Source organism: Neovison vison, chromosome 1, assembly GCF_020171115.1.
Source record: "Neovison vison isolate M4711 chromosome 1, ASM_NN_V1, whole genome shotgun sequence".
Classification (NCBI taxonomy): domain Eukaryota; kingdom Metazoa; phylum Chordata; class Mammalia; order Carnivora; family Mustelidae; genus Neogale; species Neogale vison.
This window is the reverse complement of record NC_058091.1, coordinates 91,393,068-91,410,010: the sequence shown is the minus strand read 5'-3', so window position 1 is coordinate 91,410,010 and position 16,943 is coordinate 91,393,068. Positions and strand designations below refer to the sequence as shown.

At 35.9% G+C, this 16,943-nt stretch overlaps 1 protein-coding gene across 2 annotated transcripts in view; it reads left to right on the top strand.

Moving 5' to 3' along the window:
- The window catches only part of SUPT3H (SPT3 homolog, SAGA and STAGA complex component), a 524,138-nt gene that overhangs the window by 381,638 nt on the left and 125,557 nt on the right, over positions 1-16,943 (top strand). For both annotated transcript variants that reach the window (XM_044252039.1, XM_044252029.1), the window contains exon 6: positions 1,593-1,732. In XM_044252039.1, coding sequence (XP_044107974.1) covers positions 1,593-1,732 — 140 coding nt within the window. The remainder of the gene's footprint in view (positions 1-1,592; positions 1,733-16,943) is intronic.

Here is a 16,943-nt window from a genome sequence, read left to right as displayed (position 1 = left end):
TTGTTATTGAATTGTGTAAGTTCTTCGTATATTTTAGATCTTAAGCTCTTAGCAGATATATCATTTACAAATATCTTTTGCCATTCAGGAGGATGCTATAACATCTTTTTTAATATAGATGTGAAAATCCCCAACAGAATATTCAGTAAACCAAATCCAGCAACATCTAAAAAGGGTTAGGGTTAGGGTTAGGGTAAACCCCATAACCAAATGGGGTTTAGATGCTAAAAAAAATGCTAAAAAAAAACCGAGACGGGAACTTTCTCAACTTGGTAAAGGTCATTGCTATGAATGGAATGTTTGTATCCTCCCAGAATTGGTATTTTGCACCCCAGTCCCCAACGTGATGGTATTTTGAGGTAGAGCCTTTGGAAAGCAATTAAGTCATGAGGCCTTCATGAATGGGATTTGTGCCTTTCTAAGAAGAGACACAGGAGAGTTTGCTTTTGCTTTCTGCCATATGAGGATAGGAGAAGACAGTCCATCTGCAAACCAGGAAGCAGGCTCTCATCAGATACCAAGTGTGCCAGCACCTAATCTTGAATTTTCCAGCCTCTAGAATTGTGAGAAATAAGTATTTGTTCTAAGCCATCCCATCTGTGATATATTTAAATATTTTTTATTGTCTGTGCTGTAAATAGACCAGGACAGCCATTTATGGAAAACCCATAGTTCATATCATACTTAATTGTGAAAAATTGGATGCTTTCATCCTAAGATATTTGGATTTTCTTTACCTGGTATCTGCACATGTATTTTATCACTTTAAAAAAAATAATTTATTTCTTTCTCCCTAACCCACACTGATATTAATGCATTAAACTATTAATTGCCTATTATAATATTATACTCCTTCTTGATCTTTTGCAATAATTTTTTTAAAGTTATGTTTTGCTTCTAGATAAGTATGGTAGTTTTACCTCTTAAGAGAAAAAGTGTAAGATCTTGTCCCTTTATGCTTCAAATACATTGCCACAATAAAATACATAATATTCTCTCCTTTTAATTTCAGATCTCAGTCTTGATGTTTTTTATTTAAGTGTTTTTATTTTCTGAATTAGGCTTGCTATAGCAGGATTCTTTTTCTTTTCTTTTTTCTTGTTTTTTATTATGTTACGTTAGTCACCATACAGTTCGTCATTAGTTTTTGATGTCGTGTTCCAAGAGTCATTGTTTGCATATAACACCCAGTGCTCCATGAAATTCATGCCCTCCTTAAGAGCAGAAATGCCCTTCAACAGAAGAATGGGTAAAGAAGATGTGGTCCATATATACAGGATGCTTTTTCTAAATATGCAAGGACTCTTTTTTTTTTTTTTTTTTTTTTTAAGGAATTTTAACAGTCCCTTTGCAGTTACTATGTTGGTTGACAATTTGGTGTTTTATTGTCTCAACTTTACTCATGACATAAGTAAATGATTTAATTCTGCATGGCTTATGCTTTTGTTTCAGATGCAAAGATTGTCCCTTTAAAGACTATTTTGAGAGAACTCCCAATTCTGATTTTCACATGTAGTATTCGATACATGTAGTGATTAGTGTTGATGTAAACCTGTTAAGCACATTTTGTTCCTTCCCTTATGTTCATGAAGACAAACTGAGTGGCAGCAATAATGCGAACAAAAGACAGAAGATCGCCCAAGACTTTCTCAACTCTATTGACCAAACAGGAGAACTCCTGGCAATGTTTGAAGATGATGAGATCGATGAAGTTAAGCAAGAAAGAATGGAGGTACGGTACACTCTTCTCCTTCTTATGTAATAGAATATCTACTGCAGTGCTTATGCTATGTGGTTCTATTTTTATGTTCTTTAATTGTTATCTGAATTGCCCAGAACAGAGTTTGCACGTCTGAAGGCGCCCGGAGTCACCCTGTACGGGTGTCCATTTCTGCCTTCAGCCAAGACTTTGGGAGTCTGTTTCTCTCTTTCCTCCTCTAAATACAAGTAGATTTCCCTAAGCTTCCTGCTAGGCCTAACTTTTACCGATACTGTTTTATTCCAAACTTATTTTTTGTTCCAAATCATTCATTTATCTTTGTGGGCAAAGGTAATTTCCCCACTTTTGTGTTGGCACGTGGCATGAAGAGCTATCTTTCAGGCTCTGAATGGACTAACTAGCTGCGGTAGTATCCAGGGCAAGTATGTGCTTTCCAGCCCCGTAACACAAAGTTAGTGCCATGGGTTTGGGTTCCCTGGACATGTTTTCACAATACATGTGAAAATTGTGTGCTTTCTGTTTGTCTAAGCTATCTATTCATAAAATTACTGTTTCCTTAAATACTTATTCAGAAATAAAAATGACTGATTTTATTTGAGTGCCTTCCAAAATAAAAAGCATTATTCTTATTGTCCTTATTATAATACTTTTACAGTTTAAAAAAAAAAATCTCCATTATCCCCTTCTATTTAAATGGGGCAAGAGAGGTAATTCCAGAACTCCAAAAGACCATGCTAATAATCTCTATGCATGCTAAAAATATAATTATTTCATGTTAAATTTTGGAGGAAGTCCAATAGACATGCATGCTTTGTAAACTTTAACAACCTTCTTTAAAGAATTAGTATGCTTAGATCATGAACTGTGATCTAAAGGCAATGGTCTCTTTAGGTATCAATTACCTTAAAAATATGTGGTTATCTTGGTTTGGGGCAACTGCAAATGGTTTTAGTTGAACTTCGCCGTGGGCCAAAATCATGCTAAGTTGTCCAAAGCAGATGATAAACATATATTTCTGATGTCATTATGGCCTAAACAGGATATGATCGTTTAGTGGCATGGTTTCACTTATGATGCATTATACAGAGAGCAAATATTGTTTATGCTTTTTTAAAAAAACATTTTTATATTAAACTAATGGGCATTAAGAAAGATTCATGAAGGAAGGACTATATGTGAAACATTAATGAAATAGAACAAGTAGCTTTTCAATGTTGATGGTAAAATCTCTGTCAACCAAGCCCACTGCCTGGAAGGGCATTCCACAATCAGGAAGAAGAGAAGAAATGGAGCATGCTGTAGCACTAAGCTAATAATAACAGGCTACCATAGGCTTGGAAAAATGATGAGTCAGGAAGGTACAAGTTAAAGTCAATAAAGTATCCGGAAAGGCAGGAGAGGAAAAGCATGGGAACTGATGCAGTTTATATACCTCCTCCCTGCAGTTATATATTACACAGTGGTCACCAGGATAATAAAATAGCAATAGTTGGTGAAAATGGTTACAACGCAGTCAGCTTCATCTATGTAATAAAAATCAGATTGGCAGGTCTTTAAGCTTTATATCATAACTAAAATCTTCTCCAAGCAAGAGAACAGAGAGCAGTTTTGAGATTCTACTCATCCAAATAACAGAGTTTAACTGAATAAAAAGTGCTGAACTTAGACGTAACTGTAGACAGTAGAAAGTGGGACTGTTAAGAGCATCGGCCTTGCCTGCTTCTAATTTGACAGGTTATAGTTTCAAGCGTAAACCACAACGGCAGCAGTCCATATGAAACCACTTTGGACTCACAGACTGCAATCTCTGCTTTTCAAGTGCAGGGGGGTAATCAGTCCTGGCATCACTCCGTGATTTCATTTTTCTCTAAGCATCACTTACTGTTGCAGAAATTTTGTTTGCTACCTCCTTCCCAAGAATGTATGAAAATGGTATAGGCCTACCAACAAAGCTTATTATTGTTTTGCTTTCTTCCTTTTTTTCTTAAATGTGATTTAGAAGAAAAAAAAATTTTATAGACATAAAAACCCACTTGGGATCCTAGCTTTTTCTCAAAACGTTGAGCAAGCATACAAGAAAAAATGAGAAAAAATGAGTTCTTTCCTGTTGTTTTTAGGTGATTTCTGTGTGTTCCTGGCTTTTTTTTTTTTTTGAGCTCATAATTTGCTTCATCATTATTAAAGATTAAAGATTATATGACTTGAGATATAAAATGTCTAGATTTTTACTTTCATTTCTACTTGCCTGTCCTTCATCATGACAGTTAGCTAACTCTTACCCTATTTTAGTTTTCCTCCAGCACCAAATTTTTAACACTTGGGTATATATGTATTGTAGAGATCTATGATTCATTGCCTCTGAAGATACTTACAAATTATCAAATAAAGATTAGAATAATGTTCAAAATTACCTTTGAGGGTTAGGAAAGAGCAGATTTGGTAAACATAATAAAAAACATTTGAATGCTCACAACTTCTCTTGTGTTCCTCCACTTAACCCCCATGCCAGAATGACACAGGTGTGTTTTACTGTTAATCCTGTTTCTTACGTTCTAATTTTTTGAGCATCAATCAATTAAATGTGACTGTGTCAACCAAAGGCCAAGAGGGTGGTACAAAAACTGCAAATAGCTTTGGTTTTTCTGTTTTTTAAAAGATTTTATTTGTTTACTTAAGAGAAAGCATGAGCAGGGGCAGAAGCAGAGGGAGAGGGAGAAGCAGACTCATCACTGAGCACAGAGCCCAAAGTGGGGCTTGATCCCTGGACCCTGATGTTATGACCTGAGCCAAAGTCAGACACTTACCCTACTGAGCCACCCAGTTGCCTCATCTTTGGGTTTTCTTAACAGAGTGACTATGGTCACTCAGAGCTCTACTGTGAAGGAACCTGAGAAGCTCAAGTTTATCATCAATCAAGTAAAATACCTAGTCTAATAAACTACTAGGTTTATGAGGGGGGATATAAAGAATAAATGTGTAAAAAGTTGGGTGAACTCTACCTTCTGACTAATCCACAACCTGAGGATTAAACTTTCTTGTTTAAAAGTAAACAAGAAAGCAAAATTAGAGCCTACCAGAGAGACAAGCCTTTAAATAAAATAGGATACTACAACCTCAAAGGCCTGTTACTGTAATCTAGAAATAAAGCAGAGTAGAATACATAAAGTTTAAGATCTCTTAAAAATGTTTGTAATTGGCTTAAAATTGAATAACATTCCAGGTGGCCATCTGAATTTAACTTAAAGTGATTGGCCATAGATTTAAAACACAAAGTTTCTCATAAAAGCTGAATGATTGGAGAAATCAGGTTCACATTCAGTTGTGCGTCGAGCATAATGAGGTTATGATCCCTAGGGAAGTTGAAACTCAGTGTTATTGTTTGTGGAGCTAAGTATACTGGAAAACTCACTGAAGAAGCCAGAGACGTGGATTGCTGTAGACATTCTCCATCTTCTCATTTTGAAGTCTGTTCTTTCTACCATTCCCCTTCTCTATTATTATTATTTTTTAATTATAATAGTAAAATAAAATGCCTCTAAGACTAAGTTTTCAAAAATATCTTAGATAAGATTCATCATAAAAGGGGGCGCCTGGTGGCTCAGTGGGTTAAAGCCTCTGCCTTCTGCTCAGGTCATGGTCCCAGGGTCCTGGGATTGAGCCCCGCATCAGGCTCTCTGCTCAGCAGGGAGCCTGCTTCCGTCTCTCTCTGCCTGCCTCTCTGCCTACTTGTGATCTCTGTCTGTCAAATAAATAAATAAAATCTTTAAAAAAAAAAAAAGATAAAAGAAAAAAGGCTAACCCTAGTAAGATAAATGTTTACAAATATGAAAAAAAAATACAAACATTGAGTTTAAAAATGAGGCCCAGAGAAAATTTTAAAATTTAAGTGTACAGGAGATTTAAGATGCAGAGTTTATGTACTGGAAAGATATAGTTTATGTATGTACATACAGATGGTGTATATAGAAATGCATATATCTTTACATGCATACTATTATGCCTATGTATGTATATTCTGTAAGAATAGAAATATAGTGATAGTCAATTTTTTTTCATATAAAAGTAAAAGAACAATCAGAGGTATATCCGACAAACTCAGATGCTAATAATAGCAATTACTACTTCAGAAAAAAGAATATTAGAGAGAAAAGGCTTTAAAAGACAACAATGTCAGTAATTTTGTGTTACTAAGTGATGCTGCCTGTGGTGAAGAGAGTAAGTACAAAATGTTAATCATCAAATTCCAGAGAGGTGAAATACACAAACTAAGAGCTTCCAGTAATGGGGGAGAGGTCAGAGAAATGCATTTGTTGAGCCTGAGACACACTATTCTCAGTCCTCAGCAGATTGACTTGGGGAAAACATTTTAATAATAAAAATTTAAGTTTATCTATAGATGTATATAAACATTTTTAAACAAGCAGCAGTTTTAAAATCTTATTCAGCTAACTCTAAGGATTCCACAGTTCTCTTTAGGGAAAATGAGGAGAAGTTTGTTGAGTCTCTAACCTCCCTTCTCCGCCCACACTTCCCTCAGTCAGAAGAACTTCTCTGACTTATTGGATCTGCGTATCATTGGTAAAGAAGGGGTTTCATTATTTTTTTCCATCAAAAATCATTATAAAACGTCACTGGAGTCTTTCTGTCTCTCAAGGTCAACAGATTTCAAAAACGTACAAATCGATAGAGCCCATTACCTTACCAGAGCAAAAAAAGAAAACCTACAAGTAGTAAGAAAAGTTAAATATAAAAAACCCTAATTGACTGAAAATTTAAAAAGAAGAAACCAGCAACTAATAGGAGCAGCTAATGGACCCACAACAGATTAAAAATTACTGCCATTGACTCTTTGGGTAATAAGAACACTAAGAATAGTCCATGTAAAAATTACAAAATTCGGACAAAACTTTACTTAAAACACAGGCAACGTTTTAGCTTTTAAGCCTTTGTTAAATTAGGAAAAATGAAAATAAATGATTCAACTAAAATTAGAAATTTTACATTAAGGGGCTTGTGGGTGGCTCAGTCAGTTACATGTCCAACTCTTGATTTCAACTCAGATCATGATCTCAGGGTCATGAGATTGAGCCCTGCGTGGGGCTCCATGCTGAGTGTAAAGTCTGCTTAAAATTTTCTCTCTCCCTCTCCCTTGGCCTTACCACTCCTGAACGCATTCTCTCTCTCTTTCTTAAAAAAAAAAAAAAATTGGGGCCCATTCTAACTGGTGTAAGGTGGTAACTCATTGTGGTTTTTTTTTTTTTCAATTTATTTATTTTCAGAAAAACAGTATTCATTATTTTTTCACCACACGCAGTGCTCCATGCAATCCGTGCCCTCTATAATACCCACCACCTGGTACCCCAATCCGTGCCCTCTATAATACCCACCACCTGGTACCCCACTCCCACCCCCCCACCACTTCAAACCCCTCAGATTGTTTTTCAGAGTCCATAGTCTCTCGTGGTTCACCTCCCCTTCCAATTTACCCCAACTCCCTTCTCCTCTCTGACACCTCTTGTCCTCCATGCTATTTGTTATGCTCCACAAATAAGTGAAACCATATGATAATTGACTCTCTCTGCTTGACTTATTTCACTTAAAAAAAAAAAAAAAAAAACACCACATTGAGATACCACCTTACACCAGTTAGAATGGCCAAAATTAGCAAGACGGGAAACAACATGTGTTGGAGGGGATGTGGAGAAAGGGGAACCCTCTTACACTGTTTGTGGGAATGTAAGTTGCTGCAGCCACTTTGGAGAACAGTGTGGAGATTCCTCAAGAAATTAAAAATAGAACATCCCTATGACCCTGCAATTGCACTACTGGGTATTTACCCCAAAGATACAGATGTAGTGAAAAGAAGGGCCATCTGTACCCCATGTTCATAGCAGCAGTGGCCATGGTCGCCAAATTGTGGAAAGAACCAAGATGCCCTTCAATGGATGAATAGATAAGGAAGGTGTGGTCCATATACACTATGGAGCATTATGCCTCCATCAGAAAGGATGAATACCCGACTTTTGTATCAACATGGACGGGACTGGAACAGATTATGCTGAGTGAAATAAGTAAAGCAGAGAGAGTCAATTATCATATGGTTTCACTTATTTGTGGAGCATAAGAAATAACATGGAGGACATGGGGAGATGGAGAGGAGAAGGGAGTTGAGGGAAATTGGAAGGGGAGGTGAACCATGAGAGACTACGGACTCTGAAAAACAATCTGAGGGTTTTGAAAGGGTGGGGGGTGGGAGGTTGGGGGACCCAGGTGGTGGGTATTAGGGAGGGCACATATTGCATGGAGCACTGAGTGTGGTGCAAAAACAATGAATACTGTTACTCTGAAAAGAAATAAAAAATTTTAAAAAAAAAGTACTCACTTCAGCAGTACATATAAAAAGAAAAAAATTTTACATCAAAAAGAGAAAACAGGAAAAATGAAAATACAAAAATAAACACATAAACTTAGAAAACAAATAATTACAATCTAAGAACCCTTTGCAAAAATAAGAACAAAATGGTGGAATGAATCTGTAAGAAGTCTCAATAAGTAAATTGAAAAGATAGCTGCTAAAATTAGCAAGGCATGGGGATCTAGCCATAGACTGGAGAAATCAATTCACATATAATTCTGTTACTAACATATTTGAAAAGCCTGATGGAATGAGTATCTTCCTAAGAAAACATAAATGATTAGTTTTACTCAACAGATCGTAGAAAACTTGGATAGATCAGTAAACTTGGAAGACATGCTAAATGTTTTTAAAGAATTATGTCCTCAAAAGTCTATGAATCCAAAATGGCTTATGGAAAAGCTCTTTCAAACATTCATAAAACAGTTTATTACCATTGCTTTATAAGCTATGTCAGAGTAAAGAAAGTAAGGAAAAGTCATTAAGTTTTACAAAGTATCATAATATAATCTCATTTATGAAAATGGATGCAGAGGTGCCTTAGTGACTCAGATGTTAAGTCCAGTCGTTAAGTCCAGTCATTAAGTCCCAGGGTCCTGGGATGGAGCCCCATGTTGGGCTCCCTGCTCAGCAGGAAGCCTGTTTCTCCCTCTACCACTCTCCCTGCTTGTGTTCCCTTTCTCACTGTCTCTCTTTCTCTGTCAAATAAATAAATAAAATCTTCAAAGAAAGGAAGAAAGGAATGAAGGAAATGGATGCAGGAATCTTATATAATATTAGCAATTTTGATTAGCAGTATCTATAATAAGAAATGTGCCATGACCGAATAAGATTTTTTTCGTGAATTCAAGCATGCTTAATATTGGAAAATACATTAATGTTATATACCCAATAACTAAGTCAGAGGAAAGCAACCATATAGTTTAGGAGGTTATTAGACAGGAGCGCGTGGGTGGCTCAGTCAGTTAAGTGTTTGCCTTTGGCTCAAATCATGATCTCAGAGTCCTGGGAACAAGCCACACATCAGGCTCCCTGCAGAGTGGGGAGCCTTCCTCTGCTTCTCACTCTCCCTCTGCCCCTCCACCTACTTGTGCTCTGTTTTTCTGTCTCTATCAAATAAATAAATAAAATCTTAAAATTAAGTTTTAAAAAGACATTGGACAAAATTAACTTCCTATTCTTTTTAGAAATTCTCAATGAACTAGAAATAAAAAAGTACCTCCATATCAATTTAAAGACTACCTCACTCCACTGAATAGACATCATTATAGTTTGAAAAATATAAACATAGTTCCATTAAATTCTAAAATGCCCATAACTATCATTTTTACTTGCCAGAGTTCAGAAAACATTAGCCAATGCAATAAAAGGCATAGCTATTGGTAAGAGACAAAATTTATCATTATGTATAGATAATATAATTTTTATTAGTCATCCTTGAGAATCAATACAAAAGCTATTAGAACCAGTTACTGCCTTCATTAAATCATATAGATACTTTAAAAATCAGTAGTTTCCTTCATACTTCAATAAGAGTTGATAAAAATGAGAAAGACAATCTCAGTCAAAATAACACAAGGATGAAGTTTATTTGGAGGGGAACTTCATATTAACAAGAAATGTAAGAAAATATGAAAGTAATATTTAATAAAGTATTGAAATATGAGGAGTGTGTAAGTGAAGAAATACTGTGTTCCTAGATACAAACATGGAATATTATAAATATATACATTGTACCCAAATTAGTTTATTAGCTTAATGTAACCTCAACAAAAATATGAACAGAATTTTTTAAAAACTCTCAAGTTATATTAAGGGTTATTTTAAGTGATAAAAAAAAAAGATAAGCAAAGAAATTTTCATTAAAGAAGTGTAGAGGGCTGGGGCACCTGGGTGGCTCAGTCGGTTAAGCGTCTGCCTTTGGCTCAGGTTAAGATCTCAGGGTCAAGTCCCACACGGGCTCGCTGCTCAGTGGGAAGTCTGCTTCTCCCTTTCTCTCTCTCTCAAATAAATAAATAAAATGTCAAAGAAAAAAAAAAAGAGTAGAGGGCAGAGTTCAGTTTATCCTACCAGATATAACATTTCATAAAACTACTTTCATCAAAATAGTGTGGTTCTGGTGTAAAACCCAATAAGCATACCAACAAATAGAATACGTGACGTAAGTATAGAGAGCATAATTTAGTGATGATAAAGGTAACTTTAGAAATGGGAGAAAGACGCCAAACAGTTGGATAACATTTGGGAAAAAAAAAAACAAATAGATAATCCCTAACCTTATACTTACATCAGAATAAATTCAGGTGGGTTGAAACAATAGGTATGAAAAGTAAAGCCATTTTTAAAAAATAGAAATAAACACTGGTAAATATCCATTTGGGGATGTGGAAGGATTTTCCAGGCTTTTGTTTTCTAAACAAGCTTTTAAAGAACTGCTCCTCAAGATGTTAACAGGTGCGCTGTTGGGAATGGGGATGGGGAAGTGGTCTATTTTCAAACTAGTTTGTGAAATCCTAAACTAAGAAATTGAAGAGATTCCTTTTAAGACCTTCCAGAGGTTTTTGTATGCAAATATATATTGTGAATTTTTCAGCAATGGAAATAGAATCTATTAAAGTTTTCTGGAAAGAAAGCCCAGTTTGGAGACAAACCACAAAGGAAATGACTGTTAAATTTGATGACATAAAAATTATATAACTTGTAGATGTCAGAAAAAGGCAAAATTGAAAAACAAATTAATGTAAAAAAGTGATAAAATATTAATATCGTTTATTTATGTAGATCTTATAGTCAATAAGAAAACATTCCAGTAGAAAAATTGGCAAAAGATAACAATAGATTAATCATAGGAAGAGAAATAAAAATAACTAGTAAGCATGCAAAATATCTGCTAACTTGTAATGAACCAATGCCATTTTTGCTTATAAAAATGGTCAGGAGTAAGATGCAATTGGGTACACATAAACAGCTGGTGGAAAAGAAGTTTGAGAGAAATCAGAAACTATTTAAAAATATCATTAGAGGCATTTATCTACATCAACCCAGTAAACCCACAATTGGTAATTTCTCTTTAAGATATAATCTGAAATTTTGATCATATGCATATTCTTATATACAAGGCTGTTCATCCACTGTTTATAACAGTGGAAATGGGACAAGAGAATACTACTATCCAATGATAAGGAAATGTGTATATTCCCTGACACACATAAATTAAGACTGGAAGGATATATACCCACAGGCTAACTTAACAGTGGCTCTCATCAGGTGATGAGATTATAAGTGAATTGTATGTGTAAATGTATGCTGTTTTGACTTTACATATTTATCATTTATGTTGTTTCTTTTAATCTCCAGTTAAGATTCCACAGTTCACCTTTTCATGTTTTTTCCCCCATCAGAAGTATTAGTCTATACATGGTGCTGCCAGGATATGCTTTGTGAGCAAATTAATTAGGTTCATATTATATAATTGAGGAGTAGGAGAATATAACCATACAGCGTGGCACAGACTACATTCAGAGCGCTATTAATGATCTAAGAAGTTTAAAACAGTTAACATTTTCGCATGATTCTGATGAACAAAAAGCCCATTTCAAATGAATTAAGCAGTTAGGGAAATGGTTCAGGTAAACAACGAGAGGTGGATTTGGCTTCTAGCAACGTTTGTTATTGAGGTTTACAATATGTCACTGGATTTGTAGCTCCATTTCCCTATAATTCATTCTTTCCCGCCCTTTTCTGTTTTTTTTTGGCCTAATCTTCTGGTTGACTGACCTCACAGGAGCACTAATTCTCCAGTTCGTAATAGAGAGAATGCCTTTGTCCAAGATTAACTCTGAAAATGCTTATATCACAGGATCTTCTGAAAGCCCTAGCACCCACAGTAGCTAGTAGGATGACGTGTTCTTACTGGCTTGGCCTAAGTCATGGGCTACCATCCCTAAAGCTGAAGGTGCAGTCAGCCCCTCACAAAGGCATGGTTCCCTGGAGCTTTAGGAAGACTGTGTGAATGCTGGTCAGGCAGCTGCAAAGGTCTGTAAGTGCAGAGTATCATACATTATGACAGCAAGATGGATAGAGTGATGCATGACAGCCTGGAGTTGCCTCAGATCTCTAAGCTTTCCCTGAGAGACAGCATGTATAGTGAGTAGAAATCATTTTCTTTGGGTTCAACCAACTTATACATCCTTCCTTCCACTCTTGAACTCACTCGGCATTTATTCTTGGAGACTCTTGTGTAAGTCATTGTACTACCTAGCCTGTGAGGTTATGTCTATAAAAAAGACAGAATATGGCTTCTGCCTTCACAGTCCTATAGTAATAAGTGGCAGATCAAGAGATAACAATGTGCCTTGTTAAGGGGAATACAGGCTCAATAAATGGTTGTTATTACCACTCTGTTATTTGGTTTTGAATTTTGAACCTTCTTGGTGGATTATTGGTTGTGTGATGGAACCGTGTATTTTCTGTTCTGCTTGCTCTTTTATTTAAAATTGACTTTATTCTGAGGTAAAGCACATTACTTTTTCAAGAAATTATTATGGCTAGCCTCAGATAGGGCCATAGAATTAGGGTCACTATGGTTTGCCAAAGAGGGCACAAAATAGAACAGAACTAGGGTACATTTTAAAACATGAAATGTATGTTTCATGTATGCTAGGGCTAGTATGTTAGAGCTAGACTCTGAAGAGGCTCATCAGAAGAACACATTAGTATGTCTGTTTATTCTTTTGAAGGTAATTTTTGATCAAATAATTGAAAAATGCTCTTTGAAGTCATTCTTCAGGAAATATTAATAGAAATACCTCCAAAAAGAAAAAAAAAAAGCCTTTGGTAATTCCAGCTACACAGAGCAGAATTAATGTAATTTAGTACATGTTTTTCTGGCCTAGAAACAGCAGAACAGAGAATTTTACATGACTTCAGGAGAACCCAAAGGTAGGAATAATGCATCGCTCTGAAACTGATTTCTATTTGCATCTTTATAGACTCTGTCAGATTGTTCTGTAGCCACAGCTAGATCTATCTTCCGATTACATAATGGTAAAGATTTGTGTATTCATTGCCATAAAAGCTTGTCTAAACCTGAGAAAGGTATCTTCTGGAGAAGAGATTTTCCCATTAATGACATGAAAAGTTACAGATCTTATAAAAATAGAACATTCCCTAACTTACCCAGGTCCTTATCATTCTGTGGCTTAATATATCATGTTTGACTGATAGTTCTTCAGGGATTCTTCTAGGCTTTCCTTAACCAGGTGTGAACTATGGGCTCCAACTGAGGGTAGAGACAGACTTCTGCTTTGATGAGAGCACTCCACATATCTGGTGTGAAACTAGAGGTAGTGGGTTGTGTTGTTGTTTTAATTGTTCTCTAACAGAATGTTTCATCTCTTGGTTTATGCTTTGCTGTAGAAAAAATTTAGAGCAAGATTATCCAAATGACTACTGTCTTTATGGTAAAAATTTTAGTATCCTTCCCATTTTGTCAGACCTAGTTAGAATTTTTAACTATTAGTCCCTGCGTGAAATTGAAAAGATTTCTTCTCACTGACCTTTCCCTAGACTACTAGGGAGCTAAACACATGGTGACATGAAACAATCCTCATAATAATCATGCTTTCCCTGATCCAAACCAAGATTTCTGATTTAATGTCCACAAGTATCTTTTGTTACGGGACTAGAATATTTTAAATCAGAACTTGGTAGTAAAATATAGGAACAATGATTGCCATTCACTTCCACCTTCCCCACATCAAGGAGTTTCAATTTTAGTAAAACAGAGAACCATTTTTGAGGGTAAAGATACACACCAGCCCTGCAAACTAAACATTTGTGTCTACCAGTGGTAATGCATGTGTGCAGGGCCTCGCTGGGCTGCTGTGTTTAGTCTTGCATAAATGGGTATTTGACTAACACATCTGATTATACTGTTCAATTAGGTTTTTATGGAATCAATCAATATTTTCTTTCTCAAATAATTTCAGTTTGTTCTTTTTAAAATGATATCCTTCTCTTTTAAAAGATACGTTACAAGGGTTTTCTTAGAGATCAGTCCACCAACTTGTTTATAAAACACCTTGGCAGAGAAGCGTTTTAAAATATCATCAAATTTAAGAACACCGCAAGATTTACCACTAATTTACATTTAATGTTTATAGTTCTCAAATTGTGGTTGTTGTAATAACCAAAATATTTTTGCCCTGAATATTTTGTGGATTATATTTCCCTATTCTTTTTCCTTCACCCACATTCCCCACAGTAGGTGGGCAGATTGTTGTTACATAGTCTGGCTTTTATTTATCTGTGTTGGTTTAATCTCAACAAGTTAGTCATTCTGAATATGAAAATAAATGTATTCTGTGGCAAGATTTTTGTCTTTTTAATGCTGTAGTTTATTTAGTGGAATTAACAGATCATTGCTTGTTTGGTATAGGTGATTTCCCTCTGTTCCTTTTTTGCATCCATGCTGAGGAGCTGTCTTCAGTTTGGTTCTTACTGGTGCTGCCACTTCATGACATCATGCTTGTCAGACTGTTTAATGCAATTACACTTAGTCCCTGATACTGCATTCCTCATTTAGACATAAGAGTTCTGGACGAAACTATAACTATTTAGTGATCGCTGTAACCTATGGTGTTTGGATGTGTGCTGAGAACTCTCCTTTTCATAAAGGGCTCGTCCCAAAGGCAAATTGGATCTTGCCAGCTTTCTGCTTTTCTTGACTTTCCATTTTCTCCCCAAGAGTCTTAATTTCTAAGCATGATATGAATTTACATTTTTATAATCTTGCCTCAGATAGCCTTTAGTTTTAGTTGCTTTATTACATAGTTGTCAGATATATTTAGATATATACTTTATTTAGATATATTTAGATATATTATTTAGATTTATATTTAGATATATTGTTTTAGTCTTAGGAATTTACTAGAATTTACTTGGTATTTTGATATGTGATGAGTTTTTGTAAGTGATCCATAGACAAGGTAGGGAGATTTTTATGTATCTCTTACATTATTATTAATAATATTCACTTCCTGTTTATCATTAGTCTATAAACTCTTTTTGTTCCTAGAACCCTGGTCAGCAAAAATTTGAGATTTACTTAGATATATTGGTAGATTATTTTAGCACTAAGAATTTATTCACACTTGAAGCTCATACGTACACATGCCTTTAGCAAAACCCAATCCTGGTTAAATCCAATTCTTTGTTTATTTTATACCTACATTAGGCCTCAGTCCCAGCAGCAGAACATGAGTGGAGAAAAGCCCAATCAAGTTAACTAGTCTCACTTCCAGTTTATAACTAAGAGCCTCAACTTGGCCGTAGTGCTGCCCAGCAATTTTAGAATAATGCTAGTGTACCCATTCTCCCACTACTTTTAATAACTGTTTAAACTTGTCTCATCGGACCTCTAGCACCTGACTTCCTTGCTCAGCTGATACCTGGCTTCTGGTTTCACTAAGGAAAGAGGAGCAATGAGAGCAGTACTTCCAAAGTTCCTACCACAACACCAGTACACTTTATTAATTCCTATCTGCACGGAAAAGTGCTGCAATTTCTCTGCCTTCCCACTAAAGCACTTGCAGTTACTCTGTCTGCTCGCCTTTAGAGTAGGACTTCTCAAAAGAGTTTGCATTTGTTCTCCTTCATTCTCTTTAGAACCCACTTGAATCCCATTTGCATCCCCACCGTCCTATAGAAATTGCCCTTGTTAAGGTCACAATAACCTCCATTGTTTCGGGGTACTTTGGTCAATTGTCCATCTTCCTCCAGATGTCCACTCTCAGTGGCTTTCAACCAGACAGACACATTGCCACTTGCAGATTTTGTCACGTACTCTCCTCTAGCCCTCTCATTTCCCTCAGAACCCTGCTCCAATAGCGTCACCACAGAGACCTGCCCTAGACTTCCAATAGGAAGGTGCTATAGAGTGAATCATGTCCCCTCATAAATACATATGTTGAAGCCCTCTAATGTGATGGTATTTGGAAATAGGGCCTTTGGGAAATAATTAGGTGTGGTGAGGTCAATGGTAAGACCCTCATGATAGGAGTAGTGCACTTAGAAGAAGAGGAATGGACTCTGTCTATCATGTGAGGACACAGGAGGCAGTTAGCTGTCTGCAAGCCAGGAAGAGTTCTCACCAGAATGTGACCATGCCAGCACCTTGACCTCAGACTTAAAGCTTCCAGAACTGTGAGAAGTAAGTTTCTGTTGTTTAAGCCACCATACATTTGTTATGGCAGCCCAAGCAATTAAGACAAAAATAATACCTCTCCTACCCAGTCATTCTCTGTCTACTTTTCCTACTACATTTTGTTCATAGCACTTATCTTCACTCTTTTAACTTGTTTACTGTCTTCCCCCAAGAGAATGTAAGCTCCAGAAGGTCAAGAACTTTGTTTGTTGTGTCCACTGCAATATCTACAGTGCCCACAATAGCATATAATTATAGTAGGTGCTCGCATATAAATATATGTTGTATAAACAAGCAATAATAAAATTTTCTAAACATCCATAAATCATAGATGTCCATCATTTGGAACAGCCATATGAAAGCATTTATAGTTTACTGCTTTGACCTTGAAAGGGACACTTAAGTTGTGTTTATTCACTTTAAATATCTATTGGTAGCATCCAATGGTCATCAGAAAAGTTCAGCAAATTTATAACACTTGTATTCTAAACAGAAAAAAAAAACATTCATTTGTCTTCAAGTTCTTTTTTTTTTTTTTAGATTTTATTTATTTGATAGCGATCACAAGTAGGCAGAGAGGCAGTCAGAGAGAGAGGAAGGGA